The 23,795-nt window shown below is 41.2% G+C and overlaps 1 protein-coding gene across 1 annotated transcript; it reads left to right on the forward strand.

Moving 5' to 3' along the window:
• The first annotated feature begins 1,350 nt into the window (after positions 1-1,350).
• Positions 1,351-19,173, forward strand: podxl2 (podocalyxin-like 2). Its single transcript, XM_074674883.1, has 13 exons — positions 1,351-1,600; positions 7,990-8,333; positions 9,619-9,892; positions 10,023-10,147; positions 10,537-10,735; positions 10,998-11,198; positions 14,011-14,195; positions 14,270-14,344; positions 14,651-14,807; positions 15,043-15,104; positions 15,221-15,400; positions 15,539-15,700; positions 15,782-19,173. The coding sequence occupies exons 1-13, from the start codon at positions 1,549-1,551 to the stop codon at positions 15,839-15,841; spliced, it is 2,076 nt and encodes a 691-aa protein (XP_074530984.1). The 5' UTR covers positions 1,351-1,548; the 3' UTR covers positions 15,842-19,173.
• The last annotated feature ends 4,622 nt before the right edge of the window (positions 19,174-23,795 follow it).

Here is a 23,795-nt window from a genome sequence, read left to right on the forward strand (position 1 = left end):
TAAAGTTATTAAATTGTTAGTTTAATGAAAAAAAAAATATTTTGAGAGAAATTGATTTTGTTTTCTTCTAAACAAACATGTTTATTGAGTTTTCAGCATTTTTAAGACACACAATAACAATTAATTAGGGCTATCAAAATTAATCAGATTAATCCCGTCATCATGATTAATCTGATTAAAAATTTTAAACTCAATTAACTCATCAGCTGCGCAGAATGACTCAAAATCCCTAAAATGTCTCTGTTAACACATTTTGGGCAGTTTGTCCAAGTAGATTTGAATACCCAAATAAATAAATATTTATAAAAATATAAAATAAATATCATTGAGAACATTTTTTAATTTTTCATTTATTTTTATTTTTGGCAAGTTTACGGTGTCTTGAAATGCATTTTTATCTCATTTTAATTCAAATCTTTAATTTACAGTGATAAAAATCTGACTGACAGTTCAGTGAGGCAGATCTGATAAAAGGAAATCATGGATTAAAGGAGAAAACAAGTTTTAAAGTTAATGAATTTTTTTGCTTAATGAAAAAAAAAACATGAGATTTAAAATATTTGATTGATAATAAACTAAGTATTCTGAGAGAAATTGGGTTTGTTTTATCTAAAAAGTATGACAACTGAGTTTTCAACATTTTTTAAGACACACAATTACAATCAAATTACAGCTATCAAAATCAATCAGATTTACCCTATCATCATGATTAATCTGATTAAAAATTTGAAACGGAATTAATTTATCAGCTGTGCAGAATGACTCAGAATCCCTGAAATGTCTCTATTAATGCATTTTGGGTAGTTTGTTCAAGTAGATTTGGGTACCTAAATAAATAAATAAAAAAGTAAATGAATATCATTGAGATTTATTTATTTATTTATTTATTTTTTCAAGTTTACACTGACGTAAAATGCATTTATATCTCAGTATTTAAATTCAAATCTTTAATATGAGGCAATAAAAATCAGGCTCTGACAGTTCAGTGAGGTGAATGTGAAGATTTAATCAAAGTAAATCATGGATTGTCAAGGAGAAATCAAAATTACTAGATTTTTTATAATTATTTAAGAAAAAACAACACAAGATTAGAAACAATGGATTAAAAATAAGGTTTTTAAGATATTATTTAAAGCAAAATGAATATACTCTCTTCGTTTTATTTAAATTGAGGGTTTTAAGTTGCCACCTTCTTTTCTCCTCTTTTATAACTGGTTTGTTTTCGATTCTGTGTCCGTGTTTTTGAAGCACGCATGAAGCTTGAATCTCCGAGCCTCTCCTGAACGCAGCAGCGCTGCGCCGCAGTGCCGCCCAGCGGCCAGCAGGGGGACAGCAGCAGCTGCTGGAGCTCGTTCAGCATCGTCGGTGTTGCAGCAGAGCAGACAGGAGCTGGACTAACCGCAATCACAGAGTCCAGACCCTCCAGACCTCCAGGCCCTGATCCCGCTCAGACCCGCACAGCCCGCCATGAGCTCCGCGTGCTCCTGAAGCACACACAGCGCGGGAAATACCAGAGATCTTCATCAGAGGAGGAGGAGGAGGAGGAGGATGCTGAGCACTGCAGCAGACATGCCGGGCCCGCTCCTCATCACACTGATCGGTGAGTCCTCTCTGCTCTCACACACACTCACACACACACACACACACACACACACTCACACACACACGTTTGGATTCATGTGTTCATCTGTTTATGTTTACACAGAGATTCACTCTGATCAAACAGACAGAAAAACACAACAAGAGGAGACTTCAGGAGATAAGATCACATGTTAAAACTCTGTGTGTGTGTGTGTGTGTGTGTGTGTGTGTGTGTGTGTGTGTGTGTGTGTGTGTGTCATTTGATGATGAATCAGGGTGTCTCTTCCTCGTGAAGCATTCAGGTTAAATTCTGCAAAGTGGATACACACACACACACACACACACACGCACACACTCACAGGCTGGCAGTGTGTGGGAGGCACGCAGTGCACTTAAATTAGCAGACACACACTGCAGTGTCTGACACACACTCCCCCTCACACACTTTGCCGTGGCATGAAGGCTGGAGTCGTCCTGAGCAGATCCAGCAGAGATCTGGTCTTTGCTGCTGGTCTGGTCTGGTCTTTGCTGCTGGTCTGGTCTTTGCTGCTGGTCTGGTCTGAGCTGCATCCTGAGCAGTTTCTGCTTCGTCACGGAGACAGAGCCATGATGCTTTTTTACATCCACTCCACATTTCTGCTCACAACCTGCAGAGTCATCAGCCGGAGCACAGCACACCTCCACCACCCCACATCCTCAGGTCCTGGTGTTTGACTAACAAACATCTAAAGACCAGATTCACATCAGCAGGTCTCACAAAACCTGATCCCAGAATCCACCTGTGGGGTTTGCAGATGGAGTTTGGCTCATTTCTTCCTCTAAACGTCAGAAAGGAGCGTGAAAACAAACCTCACCGTGCGGGGTCAGGGTTTAGGAAAAATAAAACTTGAGGCCAGTCCTGATATTTTTCATGATTATTATATTTTAGCAGGACTTACTTTAATAAAATATTCTTCTTTAAGGATGATTTTATGTTTTGTTGTTTAAGAATGATAAACTACATCCTCACAGCTTTGATAATCAGGTGATGAATGTCTTTTTCCTGGGGGATAAATTGTCCGGATAGGGGGAGAAAATAGGAAAACTCAACCTCAGATAAATGTGTTTAAGGACTCTACTCTCTAGATCCTTAATTATGGAAAACTGTGAAATATTTTTTACTTTTCATTTTACCATTAAATGTGTTTTACTGATGAATTCACCAAAAGTATAGTTTTGTTTAGTACTTATATGAAAATAAATACACTGCTCAAATCGTCACTCTTGGTCAATAACACTTCTTCAGTTAGGAAGTGACACTGATTTTAAATCAATTTTAAAGCTGTTGTGTAAATAAAAACAGATAACAGGTGGAAATGAGAGGCAATAACTAAGACAACCCTAACAGAGAGACGGTTCAACAGGTGGTGAAGTGGTCAGGTGATCATTTTCCTGTCACTGTCTGTTTGGATTTGCTAGGTCTAAAGAGAAGCTAAATAATTCTTTGTTACATGTTTTAAATAAAAAAAAAATGACATAAAAAATTTGAAAAATTTGAATTTAGACCCTGAATGGACACCTATGAAATAATTTAATTTAATTAATTAAAATAAAATAAAGATAATTAAAAAAAAAAAAGAAAATGTGTTATTTTAGCCTAGGTACATTAGAAAATAGGAATTAGGTAATTTTCCAAAATATCTGTAAGTGCTTTATATTTAAGGTCTGAATTATTCTTCTTAAACATTTGACATTCAGTCATTTTTATTGTAATCTTTAAATATTTTACTTTTTAATGTTTTTTTTTTTTTTTTAACTTAACAGAGTTATACATAATTTTAAGTCATCGCTAAGCCTGCTCCATAATTTACCTCCAAAAAAAAGAAACACATCTGTGTTAAACATTTGTTTTCACTTTACCCATTTCAAAAACACAAACTCCCTTAAATTATACATTTTTTTCTCTTTATTAAAAAATTAAAAATATAACAGTTGGTTGGACTTTTATTCTTGGCTTAAAATAGTATTTTTTAAAAATATTTTTAAGTTTACAATATCTAGGAATTTTAAGTTGTGAGACTCTAGTTTCCCAAAACTCAACACAATATGACATATATGGCATTATGTTCAAACATTTCTTATTCAACATACGGCTTTTTTTTGTAAATAAAACTAATAGATTTAGATAATTTCTTTTTTATACTCTATATTTGGCTTCCAACTATGACCTAAAATTTCTTACAGACTCAGTCCCATCACCACCACACACCATTCATTTTGTTTTATTATCATTTAATAATAACTAATTGTTGTCAAACCATTCGTTTAACGTGATCCACTCTTCTTCAAAAATCCTTCAACATCTCGTCCTGAGTAGAGTAAATTAGTGTGAGCTGATGTTTGTCTGTCTGCAGGAATATTAAACATGGGAATGTTTCTGATCAATCTAAGGAAAATAAATGCATTTAGCATCAAACTGGGACGTGGATCCGGTCTGCAGGTCTGAGACAGGAAGTACGACGTGTGCTGGTTTTTCCTCGTCCTGTGAGTCAGGTGTGAAGAAGCTGCTGAATCATTTCAGTTCACGGACTCGTGTGATAAATAATTCATCTCTGATTGAGTTCACAGATTGTTATCACTACGAGCAGCAGCAGCACAAACTCAGGCTCTCGTTTCACGTTCTGGTCTCTGGGTCTGAATCCAGGTCTGTAGCGAGGACTCTCAGGGGTTCAGGAGGACTTGCGGTCTGGGTGAGGGGTGAAGGGGGATTTGGGGGAGGGTCTGTGTCATCTTTAAGCTGATCTGAGGGTGTGATGAGTGCCAGAAGAGGAAACCCCCTCCCCCCTAAAATCCTGCATGGAGACTAAAACTAGAGACAGAAACGACTGAGCATGCTCAGAAGCGTTTAGTGAAGTTTAAACCTCCCAAAGTCTAAACTATGTTATTTTTTCTGCTCTAGACAGCAGGGTCGTTACTATCATTCTTATTTTTGATTATTTGTCTATTATTTTTCTGTTTTTGCCCAAAAAGCAATGTAACTACCCTGCATCGTTAATGTTACAAGTTGTATTTGAGTCGCTTTTGTGATGATATGCTCAAAATATGTTTTATCCGTCTCATTCTCAATTTTAAAATTGAAACTGACTTTTTATGACCCCGTCCGTCAAAATGACAGTTCCCGCCTCAAGGACTTCTTCAAGAAAACTGAGAAAACTGAGTAAAAAGGAAAGTCTGTGTAACGTATGTGTATAAGGTTTCTGCAGACAGCCTCTAGTGGACACTCCAGGAACTGCAGTTTGCCACATGTCCACTCACGGTTTCAGAGTTGGAGGTTTGTGCGTTGGTCTCAGTGACCTGATATCCAAACAAACAGCTCGTACGTCAGTGTGTGAGCTCACCAGAGTCTCCGTGGCGCTCTGATGGTCGTAAATCACATCAAACAGGACTCGTTTTGGCGTGCTCGCTGCAGGATGAGTCATCAGACAGAAACTGGTGTCTCTCAGGGTTAAAGAAGTTTGAATGAAGATCAGTGAAACTTTAACTGAGTCTGATGATTTGGAGTCCAGCTGAGCTCTCTGCGGGGTTTGAGAGGTGGAGGTTTGTCCTGTAGGGGGCGCTATGGCTCAGCTCTGAGAGCCTCTGTGAGGGATGAGGGACAGATAAACCGCCATCCTGTCATCGTCAGACCCCGAGCGTGTCGAGTCACAGACGTTTACTGATGGAGTTAAACCTTTGGGCCTCAGAGTTGAGAGCGTTTGAGGAACTGGATCAGGTTTCTGGTCTCAGAGGAGTCCTCCAGATTATAATCCACTTTAGCTCCAGGTCTGCTCTTTAACTCTGAGACTCTTTTTAAAGTAGATAAGGAAAGTTTCCCTCCTGCTTCTTTAATCTGCAGCAGGTCTGATGAACTCTCTCCCCCGTGGCGTGCTGTGGCGTGCTGTGGCGTGCTGTGGCGTGCTGTGGCGTGCCGTGGTGTGGCCTCCGCCCTGCTGATCCTGCCGGTCCAGCTCAGCGGGGAGTCTGTCTGTCTGTCTGTGTGGAGCTGATAACACAAACCGCTCCGTCCCCGCGGATCCATAGACTGTGGAGGAGTTTGTGAAGTTAATTACGCTGCAGCAGACGGGCGCGTTGAAGGTCGGCGTGGAGCGGAGCGGGGGAACAGGCGCTCCCAGATCTGTTGTTTCACGCCATGCTGTAAAATGAATGATAAAAGCTTAATCCAGCAGATTAAAGCGCCATTCATCAGTTGAGCTGTGTTTGGATTAATTCTCTGCAGAGTGTTTGCAGAAAATAAAAATCAATACAAGGACAAAAAGATGCTAAGTCATGCTAAGCTACGTACGTTTTACAACGGAAATAATGCAAAGAAGAGGAAGAGGAAGAAGTTTAACCGGAGTGAGAAACACATCAGGTAAAACTCAAACAGCAGCCTTAAAGCTGCAGTTCCCTGAGTGTCCACTAGAGGCCGTGTGCAGAAACACAGAGAAACACGTAAACACAACTGAATGGATCACGTCTGATCCTTCAAAATAAAAGCTGCTGATATTGAAGCTGGTTTAAAGTTGGTGAGATTAACAGTTTGGGATAAAAAGGGGGCGGGGCTTTCTACAAGTGTCAGAGACACGCTCCAGACGTGTCAGCTGTGATGTAATCTGTTCAGTCAGACTCAGAGGTCAGACGACCATCTGTGAACTCAGACAGGAAGCACAGCAGGGGAGGTGACTGAGACCAGGAGGGGGTCTGACTCCGGACCAGATACCAGGATTAGAGACAGATGGAGGGACTGGGGCTGAGACAGGAGCAGGAGGAGGAGGACAGGAAGTCAGATCCCCCTGAAAGAGGGACTGGAGGAGCAGCAGCAGATCAAAGCTCTTATTTTGAAAAGCACACAGCAGGAAGCTCTGATCTGGTGTTGTTTTTGGTGACCTGTTTTCATTTTAGTTTTGGTCTAGTCTTTGTGTCAAACTATTACTTTAGTTTTATGAGTTTTAGTCACATTTATACTCCTTTTAGTCAAGTCAAGTTTCAGTTGACTAAAAGTCTGAGCATTTTAGTCTCATTGTAGTCAGAATTATCCATGATTATTCTAGTCTAGTTTTAGTCAATGAAGATTGTACTTTAATTTTCTCTCTTTTGAGCAATGCATACAGCTTTTACATTGTTTATAGAAGGAAGTAGAACAAAATACTCACCCAGAAGGTTTTCCTGATCCAAGCAGTGCTTCGGGAGATATTTAGATCCAAAATCGTGCAGCGGACGTCCGTATAATGGGATCCATCGGGGCAGAGACAGCACCGCTCCTAAAACTGCATTAGTTGTCCAAAATCTCGTGTTTTTCACCAATATTCCATCATTGTCCGCTCCTGGTTAGTCCTCTGCTGCAGTCTGTGTCACTCCAGACAGCGCTGTGCGGCTGTACTGACTTTGTTTACGTTTGCCCTCCGTGCATGCGCAGTACTCCTTTCTTTGAGGGGCAAACGTAAACAAAGTCTTCGTGAGTTCAGAGGTCAGTACAGCCACACAGCGCTGTCTGGAGTGACACAGACTGCAGCAGAGGACTAACCCGGAGCGGACCATGATGGAATATTGGTGAAAAACACGAGTTTTTGGACGATTAATGCAGTTTTAGGAGCGGCGCTGTCTATGCCCCGATGGATCCCATTATACGGACGTCCGCTGCACGATTTTGGATCTAAATATCTCCCGAAGCACTGCTTGGATCAGGAAAACCTTCTGGGTGAGTATTTTGTTCTACTTCATTCTATAAACAATGTAAAAGCTGTATAAACCAAACTTATCCTTTAACCCACTTAATTTAGTACAAGTACTCTGGAGTAGATGTAACCAAAATTTTCTCTAAGTCATCCATTTCACAAGTCAAACATGGATATCTTATAATTATATTATTGTTACCTTATAGACTCAAGAATACGTTCAATTCCAGACACGTTAGATGCTCTGATTTGAAACAGCCGCTGAACTGCGACCCAGGAAATGGAAATAATACAAGATAAAAGTGATACTAAATAACGCAATGACATTACGTCCCATCTCGTTTTGGTTAAGGAAAATGAAAACGTATATTAGCAGAGTTTTCATCTTGTAAACCACATTTAGTCCCGTTTTTATTCGTCAACAATATAACATTATATATTTGATTATAGTTTTAGTCACATGACCACCATTCACGTCCCGTCTCCTCCTGTTTTCGTCACATGATAAAGGTTCGTTGACGTTGATATTTAGTCATAATTTTCATTGACTAAAGCAACACTACTCTGATCTCAGGTGTGAAGAGTGATGGGTTTAGAAGCAGACCTGATCAGGTCCCGGATCTAGTTTTTGGTCTCGTTCTGAGCCCTGTTGTTTTTTTGTTTTCTGTTTGTTTTCTTGTTCTTGAGAAAAGTGGTTTCTCTGTCTCCCCTGTAGCTCTCCTGACCCCCTGTGGGGCCCTCAGGTCCGGCTCTTCTCAGCGGGTCATCCCCCTCAGTTCTCCGGTGGCCCGTCTGTTCCAGGATGAAGTCCCGGCCCAGAACCACATCCTCCAGGAGTTACTCCGGACCAGACGCCACTCGGCCCCCGAGTTAGTCCGGGTCCAGCCTCACCTGGTCCATGACATGGGCTGGCCCGAGGTCCACGAGACGTCCCGCTCCCAGGGCAAGATGGAAGCCAGCACTAACTCCACCCAGGTAAACCCTCAGGGTCCCAGCAGGACCAGGTCCAGGACCAGGACCAACGTGGATGAAAACCTGGATGTGGAGGACGAGATGGAGGTGAGGAGATAAAGAATAGAACATTATTGTCATTGTAACAAGTACAACCAAATTGAAGTCACAGCAGCAATCAAGAAAACCAAAGTAAGAAAGTGTATAGAAAGTGTAAAAAGCTCCATAAGAAAATAGATGCTGACAGCTTGTCCATCATTGTCCAGTCAGCCAGCCTCCACCTCCACAGGGTCCAGGACTGAGCTTCTTCAGCAGTCTGTTCAGTCTCTGTCTCCTGGATCCTGTCTGCTCACAGCAGGTGAAGCTCCTCCAATGTGGCTTTGGTGTCTGCTGTTAGCTCTGTTAGCCATGTCTGTGAATAGCACGATGCTACTCTGCCTTCTGGTATTCCCTCTGTTGCTGGGTTAGCACAGCTAGCTCGTCTATCTTATTGGAGATAGACCTTACGTTCCCAATAACGATGGATGGAAGGACAGGTCCATGTCGTCACTTCTTAGCTCACACCTGAGAACCAGCACGTCGTCCTCACCTCCTTCTCCTCACCTTGTGGGAAACATCTGGCCTAGCACCAGTTAGCATTGACATGCTACAGGCTGCTAACAGCTGAGTTCAATTGTAAACAATGCAGCCATGGTTACATGTAGGATCTCCAGACAAACACAGGAGAAAAAAGTAGTAAAAATATCACTGAAGACACAAAAAGTTTGGTGTCCACGACCAACAAATGAGCCACTCAAAGTAATGATCCACTCCAAATACAAAGATGACGAAAAAAAGATGAAAAAATTACAAGAAACGGACAAAGAAGAGAGAGCTGCTGCAAGAGGCAGCCATAGCCAACAGGGCGGTGCCTAGCAAAGTTTGTGTCTGAAGGAGAATTGTTCCTTTCATAAACGTCAGCTTCACCTGGACGCGCTGATGATGTCAGGGGAGGTCATGTGACCTCTGGAGGTTGGGGCTGACAGGCGAATGCTAACATCATATTTGATTTGTGTATGACATTCCTGTTTGTTGTATCCCTTAACGCTGTCAATGTACCTGAATAACAGCAGCGAGGCTGCTGAAGTTAAATCAGGTTCCTCGACTACAAGTGATTTCTTTCGGGCGGCTTTTTACGAGGAAAATGACCACTACACATTGAAACAACGTTAAAATAGACAATGAAGGGCTTTTCTTACATTTTAAAACTTTATTCAGCTTCTTTCTGGTAATGCTGGTCTTGCAAGACTTTCTGGGAAATCTGTCATACCCCTCAGGAAAATCTGCGTTTGGAGGGTACACAGCCCGACCACTTTAATGTTTCTAACCTCCATGATGGCGTCTCTCCTCTCAGCGTATGGTCCACCTGGTCGTCCCTCAGGACACGGAGAAGGAGCTCGGAGGAGGACCAGGAGCTGGAGACTCCTCTCAGGAGGCCTCAGGCTTTTACGGGACGGACACCGAGGACAGAGACCGAGACCGAGGGGAGGAGGGGGGAGAGGAGCGGGAGAGACGAGGAGGCGAGGACGAGGAGGAGAGAGACAGAGGAGGAGAGGATGAGGAGGACCACGAGCTGATGGAGGCGTTAGAGGGAAACCACACCACGCCAGATCTGGACTCTCTGATTGGTCAGTGAAGATCTTAGACTCTGTGTGTGTGTGTGTGTGTGTGTGTGTGTGTGTGTGTGTGTGTGTGTCAGCTGCACACAGACTCTAACAGCTGTTTCTGACTCGTCCCTTTGTCTCTGCGTCTCCTCAGGCTACAGTCCGTCTCTGCACCTCTCCAGCTCCAAAGAGCCCGACGTCTCCTCTCCAGCTGAGGAGCAGGATCCTGGTCTGCAGGATCCTGGTCTGCAGGAGCAGCGGGCTCCTTCAGTCCTGGAGGTGAGGACAGAGGACAGAAACACTTCCCAAACTGTTAATTCTTATTTTTCTGAAGAGGTTTTATGATCGTCTCATTAGAGGATCAGATGATGAGACGTTGGTTTATAAAGAGTCAAACTAAACCCTGTTCAGAAAACGAGTCCTGGTTCTGGAGACGGATGAAAAATCATGACTTCAGACTTTTTATGAATCAGGATCCTGATGTAGTCTGATCTGGATCCTTTCAGCCTCTGTAGTCCCAGTTAATCTGATCCTTCAGACTTCAGAAGTCCTGATCTCAATCTGAGCTGTTAGATCCTCAAACTGGACTCTGGTCAGTGTTAGACCTCTAAAAGTTTAGTTCCTGGTCCAAACTGAGCTCTCTGGTCTCCCCCTGATGTGTGGTCCAGGTGGGTCCCCTGCAGAGGGAGCTGTGGGGGGCGGAGAAGGAGGACGACGGTCACTCCAGCGGCTACGGCGTCCTTCAGTCCTCCATCACTACAACCGTTCCCACACCATCACCTGGAGCCGAGGGGGACCCTACAGGGACCAGCACTCCTGAGACCGACACGGGGACCGACTTTGGGCTGCTGGGGACTTACCCTAAAGGTACATTAAGCAGAAGTCTGGTGTCATTTCTTGAAATCAGGTGTTTTTCTGGAGCCGTCCGGTGAATGAGGCTCAAACTGAGTCTGATCAGACGAGCTCAGGGGGTGGGGATTAAATTTTGTGAAATTAAAAAAATGCAAAATAAATTTCTAAGATGCACAAAATGAAATCAAAGCTGAATTTTAGCCTGTGACTGAGTCTGATCCCTCAGAGACCGGTCAGACCAGGTCCACGTCCACTGATGCTGCTTCTGTCTCTGCAGGAGACGGCGAGGAGGAGGAGACGGAGAAGGAGGAGGAAGAGGGAGAAACAGGCCTGACAAACAAAGGCGTGTTTACCCAGAATCCCACAGTGCCAGAGGTTGGCCTGGCGCCCAGCAGAGAGCCTCTGCAGCCCAGCGTGGAGGAGGAGGAGGAGGAGGAGGAGGAGGAGGAGGAGGAGGAGGAGGAGCACAGAACCAGCAGTGAGACGGCTTTTTGATCTAATCTGTCACAATTTATGATTTTATATCATGACGTTACAGCTCAGCAAAGCTAACCAATGCTAACGGTGGCTAACTGGAGCTTTTCTCTTTCTTTGACAGATTTTAAATCGCAGCATCAATATTTCTTTACAAAGACAAAACATCTCCTATCTTCACATTTATTCATGGGATTACATTTTAAGTTTTAAAACCGACCACCGAGGTTCAGTCTGCTGTAAAAACACAGCAACAAGTTCACCAAACACATCTGTTTGGTTTAATCCTCAGAAAAACAAACGTGTCTAAAAAAACAAGCTGTTAGTGGGAAGAGTTTCTCTAATTAAGGTCAATTAATCATATTTTCATTGAAGAAGCTCCAGTTAATCAAACATATCATGCAGCAGGCTGACCAAAACACATAGAATCAATACATGTGTGTATCTAAGGAAGAGATGGGTACCTTTCACGTTTGAAATGTTACGGTACAGATGCCTGGTACCTGGCAATAAGCATCTGAGCCCAACGATACCAATATTTGGTACTTTTGTGTGTTTATGTGGTAATAAATATTCATTTATTAAATAATAGTTCTTCAATTTACCACTTTTTTCTCAATAATTTAACTTGTAATGTTGCTTTCATGTTCAGCGTGGAAAATCTCCTACTCCTCCACTCCCTCACAGTCACAAGTATGGGTTTAGGTACCAAAACATGGTCCCATTTGATTTTGCGTGATAGTTGATTTAACTCAGTACAACAGACAGAATTTGGTTGGTGCCTATAAAAGAACAGCCATCCCTACGAGCATCTGTACCGTATTGTTTCAAATATGAAAGGTACATATCCCTACGAGCATCTGTACCGTATTGTTTCAAATATGAAAGGTACCCATCTTTAAGGGCATCTGTACCGTATTGTTTCAAATGTGAAAGGTACCCATCCCTAAGGGCTTCTGTACCGTATTGTTTCAAATATGAAAGGTACCCATCCCTGAGGGCTTCTGTACCGTATTGTTTCAAATATGAAAGGTACCCATCCCTACGAGCATCTGTACCGTATTGTTTCAAATATGAAAGGTACCCATCCCTAAGGGCATCTGTACCGTATTTCCAAATGTGAAAGGTACCCATCCCTAAAGGGCATCCGTACCATATTGTTACAAATATGAAAGGTACCCAACCCTAAGGGCATCTGTGCCGTGTTGTTTCAAATATGAAAGGTACCCATCCCTAGAGGCATCTGTACTGTATTGTTTCAAATGTGAAAGGTACCCATCCCTAAGGGCATCTGTACCATATTGTTACAAATGTTAAAAGTACCCATCCCTTGGGGCATCTGTACCATATTGTTTCAAATATGAAAGGTACCCATCCCTAAAGGGCATCTGTACCGTATTGTTTCAAAAATGAAAGGTACCCATCCCTAAGGGCATCTGTACCGTATTGTTTCCAATTTAAGGGTTACCATCCAAAAAGGGCATCTGTACCGTATTGTTTCAAATGTGAAAGATAACCATCCAAAAGGGCATCTGTACCGTATCATTTCAAATATGAAAGGTACCCATCCCTAAAGGCATCTGTACAGTATTGTTACAAATGTGAAAGGTACCCATCCCTAAGGGCATCTGTACCGTATTGTTTCAAATATGAAAGGTACCCATCCCTAGTTCAATGATGGATTCAGAGAGTTTCCCAAACAAAACTGTCAGAGAGGAAACTGAGTTTAATTCAGTTTTACAGGTTTTTTTTAATATCAGCACAACATGGGGCGCACCCATAGACTGTATATAGAGGGGACAGTGTGGCTTCGCTGTTTACCATTGTTGTTTGTAATAGAGATGTACTGATCCATCTTCTCTGGTCTTAATACCAGATACCAGTTCTGATACCAGTGTTAAGGCAGTGCATGCTCTACTGTGGGATAAGACCGGTAATGTTTTGAGTAAAAGACAAAAATGAGAACATGTGGAATTACTGAAGTTAATATTTATTTATCTATAAGTGTTCAAATGTTTAACAGCAGTTTGGTTTAAAAAAATGCTTCAGAATTTATAGAAATGACAATTTGATTGTAAAATCGTATACCTTGTTGACTAAATCATTAATAATGATACATTTTAATTTCTAAGCGCCTTTCAAACAGTTTAGCCTTAGTGTGAAGTTTGGACTGATCCTTTCCCACCGATACCCGATCCAGCTTTTAGGGGCGGCGATACCCGATACCAGGATCAGATCGGTGCATCCATGGTTTTGAAGCCATAGTACCCCAGTTGGAGGCGCCGCCATTGTGCAGCCAGAGTCTGTGAGGGACTCAGAGAGAATCTGAGTGGAGCCTGGTGAAAAAAATATATATATTTTTTTCTTTCAAGAGTCTAATCACTTCTTGTCTTTACCTCAAGGCATATTTTACAATCCCCGAAAAAAAATCCCAAGAAAGGCAGCTGTTAATCATTGTTAAACGTGACATAAACCTCGGTTTTAACCTCTTATAACTAATGAAAACGAAAATTTCCAGAAAAAAAAGGACTTGAATACAAGACAGCCAAATGATATCTTCAAATCACTACAACAATCAGACGTGAGAAACATTTCTACCAGGTGTAATCATTTTTTGAAGTTTGACCACAGCCCATCTGGAATGACTGGGGAGACAGCATTTTTGACCTATACTGCAGCCAGCCACCAGGGGGAGCAGTGTGGTGGCCTTACTTCCACCTTACAGTCTTTGGGTGCACCCTGCATGTCTGTGGGGGCTCCAGCAGAGAGCACTCATGATACACACTGATTTTACACTGTGTCGACTCCTTCTCCAGGGATCGGACCCAAAGACAAAGGAGACGAGTTGGAGGAGGAGGAGTGGAGACGCTACGAGGAGACAGGAATCAAACCCATCCTCCCTCTGACCACTGATCCATCTAGTACCGCTGACTCCGCCCACACGCCCTGGGATTGGGCAGAGAGGACCACGACCCCCACGGTCGCTGAGGTCTCATTACCGGTACGTTTGGGGATTTATGGAAGAGACTGCCTCAGGTGTTACAGATAAATTAAATAATGCTGTACCTGTCTCAGGTGGTGTGTTTGGACTGGAGCGAGCTGGCTGGGCGGGGCTACGTGGTCCTGAACCTGACCCAGAACCTCAACTGTGTAAGTACAAACAGGAGAAGTGACGTGATTCAGAGATATCTGAGGTATTACGGTAGTGAATCCTTGTGTAAGTGATGCAAGCTGCTCTCATTACCGTAACTCTTCTAATATCCGAGCAAGAGAAAAATTTAAACAGTTTCTGGGGGAAGAGGAGACGAGCTTTTCAGGTCCGAGCAGCGCCCCCTGTCTGCAGATAGACATGTTTCCATGACGACAAGGAATAAGCTGTTTGTGCAACGTGGAAAACTTGTAATTATAAGTTTGTGTGTGTGTGTGTGTGTGTTTTGGTGTGTGTATGTGTGACAGGAGGAGTTTCGTGTGGAGCAGGGCGTCCGCTTGTTGAGGATCTTGGAGCGAGTGTTTGCACGCAGGATGAACAGCCCCGAGGGATCATGGGTACTTTACCTAAGCAAGCCAACGCACCAGCAACACCAGCTGCTGATGAACGTGGCGTCTGAGCGAGGTGCACACACACACACACACACACACACACACACACACCAAAACACACACACACACACACACACTGAGTTTCTCTGTCATTCGTACAAAAATAAAGTTTGAGTAACTTCAAAACCTCTGCACAGGAACAGAGTTTTAGGAGTGTGTTGATGTTGTTTCGTGTGTGTGTGTGTGTGTGTGTGTGTGTGTGTGTGTGTGTGTGTGTGTGTGTGTGTGTGTGTGTGTGTTTCCTCCAGGAGTGATAGAGACCAAAGATGTGCTGGATATGCTGGGACAGATCAGGAAGAGTCTGAATAAGGTGATCTCTCCTCAACTTTGGGCCTCATCAGAAACGTCCTCTCACACATCTTTCAGTACGTTACAGGTGTGTGTGTGTGTGTGTGTGTGTGTGTGTGTGTATGTGTGTGTGTCTAGGTGGGGATCCAGAACTACAGCGCCCCCGGCAGCTGTCAGTCTCGGCCGCGGCAGACGCGCAGCGACTACGGGAAGCTGTTTGTGGTCCTGGTGATCATCGGCTCGGTGTGTATGGTCATCATCACGTCCGGCTTCATCTACATCTGCTGGCAGAGACGACTGCCTGCCACCAAGACCAACGTGAGCCCATACACACACACACACACACACACACACACACACACACACACACACACACACACACACACACACACACACACACACACACACGTGTCACGCAGAGTTAAGGTTAACAGCGTTGGTATGTTTCTGCCTCAGTTCCGCGCTGAGGAGCTTCACTTCGTGGAGAACGGTTGCCACGACAACCCCACGCTGGACGTGGCCAATGACAGCCAGCCGGAGATGCAGGAGAAGAAACCGAGCGCCAACGGCCTCGCAGGGGGAGGGGAAGGAGGCGGGGAGGACAGCAAGCGCTGGCAGGTGATTGGCTGAGATGTAAACCCTGATGAGTCCTGGCAGCGTGAAGCGTCTCCAACGTTTGTTTGTGTTTGTGTTTTTCAGGTGTTTGTGAATCAAGCGGCGACTGACGACGACGAAGAGGAGCAGGACACACACCTCTGATGGAGCCAGAGGATGAGGAGGAGACGGTTCATGGAGGACAGATGATGGAGGGATGAAAGAGGAGAAGAAAAATGAAGGGTTGTTTTGTTTCATCAGGTGAAGCTGGAGGAGTTCGTCACGTCAGGGCGGAGACACCTTCACGCCGCAGTCAGAGACGAATCAGACGCTCTGTGAGTCAGATCAGTGTGCCTTAAGCTTCATCTGTAGGGAGTCAAACCTGACACTCTCTGTTCACTCGTTAAGAAGCAGAATTATTCTCATTTCCTTATTTCAATCAGTCAAACATGTAGAAGAGTCTGAACCCTGTCTGTTGACCCTAACTGCAGACCAGACTGTGTCCAGATTTTTCCTAGACAGTTTTTATTTTTCTCAGGACATGAAAAAAAGAGAAAAATCTTCAAATCTTTAACTTTGTTTAGAAAGTTACAGCGATTTAAAATGAGTAATGTTTGATACCAGGTTTTTTCAGACCGCTATTAGTACGAGTACTTCCTCTTCAGCACTCAGTAATACTGAGTACTAATACTGCTAGTAGTTTTGACACCTCAAATTTAAATTAACAGTAGCTGCGTTTTCATTACACCTAGAAGTGTGCAAAACCTAAATATTGCAATTAAAAATTTTATAGAAACACTAAATTTTTTAAATCCCCTGTAATCTGGATCAAAAGTTTCTTATTAGGTGATTTTCCATAAGTTTCGTTATTGATGTTTATCCCAAAACTGCACTGGAAACACCTTTTTCGCTAAAAAAGTCATGTTGTCATAGCAACGCACCTCCCTCTTCTCCACAATAAAAACACAAACAGTTATGAATCAACTCATTATGAGTGCAGCGTCCGTACAGATGTTGCATTTTGTTTACTCAAGTTGTGCTCGAATTAAGTGGTAATGGAAACATCAGCGAGCAGCTAGTGACTTGTCATTTTGAACACACAGCATCCATGAAGTCCAAAATAAAACACAAACAACTTTTTATTTGTTTTTACATTTTTTCTTTTAGATAAATAAACTGAAGTGAGAAGTAAAACAGTTTAGCTGTTAACTCTCCTCGGTCTATTCATGTTGTCTAAACCATAGACTGTAAAAAAAAATGGACGTCATCTTGCTCGGCTTGAAGTGAGGTCTCCACAAAAGCTGCTCCCCCTGGTGGCTGGCTGCAGTAAAGGTCAAAGAATCCATCTCTCCAGTCATTCCAGATGGGCTGTGGTCAAACTTTAAAAAATTAGTACACCTGGTAGAAATGTTTCTCACGTCTGATTGTTGTGGTGATTTGAAGATATCATTTGGCTGTCTTGTATCCAAGTCCTCTTCTTTCTGAAAAGTTTCATTTTCATTAGTTATAAGAGGTTAAAAATGAGGTTTTACGTCATGTTTAACAATGATTGACAGCTGACGTTCTTGTGTATTTTTTTCGGAGATCATAAAATATTTTGGGAGGTAGAGTCAAGAAGTGATTAGACTCTCGATAGAAAAAAAATATTATTTTTATTTTTTATTAATTTCAGCTTTAAAACCGTACAATGGTAAATGGCGGAGCCACAATGTCCACTTTATGTACAGTCTATGGCCTGAACAGGACCTGGTGCGTATTTGCCGTGGTGTCAAACCACAGAAATGTGGTGCCAGCTACTGGTGAGGAGGATTAACTCACTCGACATGACGTTTTTTTTTTCCCTTGATTATCGGCTGCTTGTATCAACAGCCTTCGTGAGCACCAATACTTTGAAAAAGACTAGAGTCGGCCCGACACTGGTACCAGTACTCACCCATTCTCAGTTAAACCACTGATCAACTTTAAACTATAAAAGTTAAAATGTGTGAAAATATGTCCAAAGGTTTTAACGCAGTTTAATTCATTTTGACGTGAAAGCTCAGTCTGCATGTTCATTGGAGAGGACATCTCTGAAACTTTATGAACCAAAACATGAAAAACTTTTCTTTCATGTCCAAAGAAAAATAAAAACACTTGAGGAAAAATCCTGACACCATCAGAGGGTTTAGAGAGTCGCAGGTAGCAAACATCACCTTTAGTTCTGAACATAAACTCAGTTTTTCTTTGTTTTACTCTTAAAGTGATGACTCTGTGTGAACAGGATAAAACTGACCAACCCCTTGTTGGTTTGAAGTGAGCTTAAAGAAGCTTCCTGAAGGTCTCTGACCCGCAGAGATGGTCTGTGTTCACCCTGACGTCTGACTCCTCTCAGCTTCTCCTCTGAGTCTGTTCGCCACGTTCACACAGCGCCCGTTTTCCTCTGAGACAAATCTGACCAGTAACAACTTAAAGTCAGTCTTTAGTGCCACAGATCTCAGCTTGAAGGATTTGATTTCCTCACAGGAAGTCAGCTGCTGTGTGGGCGTGGTGAAACAGCCCGTAGCGACTATGAAAGTAAGGTTCTGGCACTTTAAGAAGTCCTCTTGGAGGTGGCGACTATCATGTTAAAAATGCTGCATCATGTTAAATGTCTGAGTGACACACAGTGACTGAAATAACATCTCAGAAACCTGAAGTATCTCCGTCCTGCTCCGAGGAACGGTTTGAGGATGTTTCTGGAACACTCGCTGATCTTCTGTCCCGTTAGCCTGACCTGCTTTATTCTAGTGTTTGAACGGCTGCTACGCTAACTCCTGAGGCTACGACACGTGGGCACCCATAGAGGCTTAAAGCATGAAATATAACCAGTCACAGTGTCAAGTCCAGTCGACGAGTCTCGAGTCCAAGTCGAGACCCAAGTTCCGTGTGTTTGGATCTTAAAGCCTACATCACCACGATCACGAGTCACCAAGTCTAAACTCAGTGACTCATGGTCAGTACAGTCTACCATGTCACTTTATAAGTCACTTAGCTGCGTCTGACTCAGGACGTGTTTTACTCGTGTCCAAGTCTACGCTCCTTTTGGGGTCACCAGGTCTGATCTCATGGACTATTTCTAGGTCCGAGTCACGAAAGACACGTCAAAGTCACCTGCTCGAGTTGAAATCACGATGATTGCTTAGAGCTACTGTCATTCTCTCGATCATCGTCAGACCAAGTCAGTCTGTACCAGGTCACTCTCGAGTCACTTTAATCATCCTGTACAGCTCATTGGCCCAATCCCAACTGTCATTCTCTCCCCTTCGCCTTGGTCCTCTGTTTTAAGGGCCAAGGGAAAGAGGTAGAAACACGTCTCTTAGAAACGAGACGCCATTCGATCTGTGCTACGTCATCAACCTAGCCTCTTGCTGGCTGTCGTAGTCAGAGCGACTGTTTCTTCTCCTCCAAAGCGAACACATTTTTACAAAGTGATGATAAACTGATGTCAGATTAGGGCGACACTGGGGTTGCCACCCGTCTCGTAAAATACGGGATCGTCCCCACTTAAATGCTGTGTCCCGTTTTAAATCAACACGGGACGCAGTTTGTTCTGTTTTTCCAGTTTGCCTTGAATTCAACATGCGTTCATGTCTGCTCTCTAGAAACAGCAGTTGGTTGGTTGATTTTTAGTGTGGAATAAGTGCTGGGTGAGAGAAAGTCACAGGAAATCAGAAGTAAACATGGCTGTGGCTGCATCTGGCTCCACTTGGAAATTTGGAAAAGTTAATCCTACTAAAATATCAACAGAAAGAGATTTTAAAAAGGTATAAATTATTTTGAAGCTGCCACAGTGTTTTACTGAATATGTTTTATCAGATTGGTTAATTCTTTACGGATACATCAAGAATACAGAAATTTCATCGATACAACATTAAAAAAGTTCAGTACAACATTGATAACCAGCAGCATTCATGATTATAGAAAAAACAACCAAAGGACAGACAAGACGGGATACTTTTTGGAAAAATATTTTAAAATTCTTACATATTGACATGAAACTTTAACTAATACATTAACACAACTGGTACCCCAGTGGTACTATTGATAGCCAGGCCACTACTCCCCCACCCATTTTTCTGCCTTATAGGTGGCAACCCTAGGCGACACATTCACAGCTAACAGACACCATCACAATGCACCACACCACATCAGTAACGAGCAAGGTTATAATAGTTTTGGATTTGTCATTATAGTTTAGCTTTAATTAGTTTTAGAGCGGGCATTCTAGTTTTTATTTACTTTTAATTTTTGCAACAAGGCTTAGTTTTAGTTTAGTTTTCGTTTTAGATTAGTTTTAGTTTTTTCATGCCTTATTAACCAGGTGCAGGATTCAAAAAGATCAGAGTAAATATTTTGTAATACAGTTTATTTTCAAGTCCAACATAGTGCTCACTGCTCAGTCAATGCTGATACTGAACTGTTGGCTGCTGCCTTAAACACAAGAAAATAATACAAACTTAATATAAAAAATATAAACATAGATTACATAAAATAATGTTAACATGAATTATATAAAAATATTAAAACATAAATTATATAAAACAATATAATCTGAGCTTTATTAATTAGAAACTTGGACTCTGTAACAATAAAGTCAGACTCACATGAAATTAAACTATTACAGATGCTCTGATTCATTGCTCCACCACTTTTGGTCGCAGCACAGCGCACAGCCAGTCAGTGCAGTAAACAAGCACGTCCCAGTACATCACTATGATGGTGCCGTACGGTGCTGACAACTGCCGAAAACTGTGGTAAAATTGGTTGGGAAAATGTGTCGGATTAATTTAAATCCTAAAGGCTGTTAATATCGTCAAAAACTATAACTAAGGAAATTTTGTCTATCATTTTAGTTAGTTTCAGTTAGTTTTGTGAACACAAGATACAGTTTTAGTTTACTTATCGTTCTTGTTTTCTTTTCTAGTTTTTATTTGAGTTAACTGCAATGTAGTTTAAATTTTAGTTTTCCTTTTTAGTTTCATTTTAGTTAACTATTATAACCTTGGTAACGAGACAGCTAAAGCATGAAAAGGAAACGTTGCAGCTATATTATGTAGCTTCTGTAATTGTAACGTTAGCTTATCTTAGCTTATGTAGCTATTGGAGCTCCTGAATGCAGCTTATCTGTCCAATCACTCATAAAACGCAGTCCGACACAGTGAAGTCCATCCAGTGCAAACCTGTCGCCCTGCTCTGACATTAGTGTAGCTATCATTAGCTGTAGCTGTAGCTATAGCCGCGTTAGCTAGATCATAACAAGCAATTCCAAAACACAAACAACAGTTCAAAACATGGCTAATATTTACATGAAGGAGCTAAATATTGGATACCTGATAAAAAAATAACATCCAGATCGTGGAACATTTGTCAAACTCCTTGATTTTAAGTGAGGTCTTAGCTTGTGTTTGTTTCAGGGGCTGTGTAGCTCCGCCCCTTGATCTGACGGAGGATCTCGCTAGACGTGCACACGTAAAACCATGAGGGAAGGGGTAAAAATAGGATTGGCTCATTATGGTTTGATCTCAGTGACTACTGCCATGTCCAGATCCACATTTTAAACCAGATTCTGATGTAATTACTGCAACACGCTCTTACCGTTTCTGTCTATGCCAAGTCAGGACAGTTTCCACAATCAACACGATCTAAATAAAACTCTGTCACTTGGCAGGAATGGAGGCAGACTCTCTCCAGCAGCAGCAGTATGTTTTTTGTGTTAATTAACTTCATCATTAGCTCTTTTTAAGGTCACGTTGTTCCCGAGGTCGTCTGTCTCCGTTCCTGTCACAGCTTGACTCGTCCATCAGCACCTGGTCCAGACGTCTGGTCTGTTTCAGCTCTCCTCCTCGGACTTCTCTCGATGTAAAACTGTAAATGGCTTCACTGTAAACTCTGCAGACTGGTATGCACGCGGTCAGCTGAGCAGGGTTCACGGAGGAACTGTGGTGACGGAGAAACATCCCCGCCTGCGATGTGAGCGATCTGTTTCTGAGAGCACAAAAAAAACAGGCAGAAATGTTAGCATGTAGCTTTTAGCCCTGCAGCCAGCACTAATATATCAGACATATAGCTTCTGTTGCTTTAAGTTGCTGACACCTGAAAATGAAAGAATAAAAGAGACGTTCTCTTTGCTATGAATCAACTGAATGCTTAACAGATTCTCATCGTTTTAAATTTGTTTTCTGTGTTTTTATTTCCAGAATCTTCTCAGAGTGTCTTACGTGTTAGCTATGCTAGTGCAAGTCAATGAGGATTCAGTTGTAGCAAAATACAAGATGCTAAAAGCTCTGTTTCCTGGTGATATTTCTAACCAGGTGTCCGTCTAACACTCAATGTGTCTGTTTTTATTTATTTCATAATTTGTTTTTAATTTTTTACGGGTCTTTTTTTTTTAATATCACATGCCTTTTTATCACATATGGTTGTTTTTTGGTTGTCTGTGTAATAAAGTAAACTGTGAGAAATAAAGTTTGGACAAAAATACAGTGTATTTTAAATGTTGTTTATTTTTTGGTCATTTTCTCCTGTTCCAGATATAATGGTTTTAATATGATATTACTTTAAGCCTCAAACCTTCTGACAAAAAGCTGCAGATCAGACCTTGTTGTGCAAATTTACACATATTTATTATATGAGCTGTTGGTTATGCAAAAAAAACAAGCTTAAAGTTCAGTTTATTGTCATTCCAAACATGAAGGAATGAAAAGTGTTTCCTGCAGCAAACAGAATAATGCCATCCTGTATCACAAATAAATAATTAAGTAACCTAAAACCTGCAATAAACATTACATTTAGTTTAAAAACTGAGTTATTAGGATTAATTAATGCACGATGATTAGAAATTAACTGACATTCAAGCTCCTGTGAAGAACCTTCAGTTTGTGTAGATGTGCGCCCCCCAGTGACTAAACAGTCATTTCAAGTTAAAAAAAAAAAAAAATGGACAAAAATAGGTTACCTTGCCAAAGCAAAAGTGATATAGAAAAAATGAAATGAGTTTAACACACTTTTAATATGTACAACGAGCTTTCAGAGCAGAGGGAATTAAATAAATTAAACTAAGAAAATAACAAAAAAGTTTGAAAAAAGTTCATCGTTGCTGATCCTATCCTTTACACTTTTATATGCAACAATATGCCCCTGCAATAATAATAATAATAATAATAATTACAATAATAATAATAATAATAATAATAATAATTATTATTATTATTATTATTATAAATGAATTAATAATAATAATAATAAATTATACTGATATAGAATTTTTCTAAACATTACGAAGTGCTTTTCAAAATTAAAACGAACAATTAAAGGAAAATAATACTGCGAGAAGAAGAATGAAAAGAATAATCAAACAACACAAAGGTCTTAAATCCCCACCAGACAAAAGGAGATGAAACATCAGAAAAAATAAAAATTTTACAAGATAAAAAAGGATAACCTTTACCTACGGAAGCGTATTGCATTCACTTGAAGAAAAAAAAACAACTTAGGTTTTCCAGAAAACAAACCAATAAAAAGAATATTAATCAGAAAAACAAAATTAACTACTACAAAAAAATACTCATAAAACAGAAATAATTATAACAAAATACAAACCAATATAATAATTATAACAAAAACAAACCAATAAAAAATATTAATCAGAAAAACAAAATTAACTACTACAAAAAAATACTCATAAAACAGAAATAATTATAACAAAATACAAACCAATATAATAATTATAACAAAAACAAACCAATAAAAAATATTAATCAGAAAAACAAAATTAATTACCACAGAAAAACAAACCGAAGAATAAATTACTCTGAAAATCTGATTTTTATTTTTCTTCTTCAAGTGAATGCAATACGCTTCCGTATTTACCAGTGTTAGCTTTTGTCTATTCAATAATGACTGAAAAACACAGGACTTTTAAATGCCACAACATAACTGTGTCAAAATATTTTAGCTCCACAATAAAGGAGATAGTATGAAAGTGTTTCTTTTAATGTAATTCAGAGTGTTGTTGAGGTTATAATCAGATGAAATAATTGTAAATCCAGTTTTATGTTTAATCCTGTATACGTGCAGTGAATTATGTTCAGGCACATAAGGA

The sequence above is a fragment of the Halichoeres trimaculatus genome, unplaced genomic scaffold, assembly GCF_033239565.1.
Source record: "Halichoeres trimaculatus isolate MK-OKI-2021-1 unplaced genomic scaffold, fHalTri1.1 fHalTri1_scaffold_1, whole genome shotgun sequence".
Taxonomy (NCBI): domain Eukaryota; kingdom Metazoa; phylum Chordata; class Actinopteri; order Labriformes; family Labridae; genus Halichoeres; species Halichoeres trimaculatus.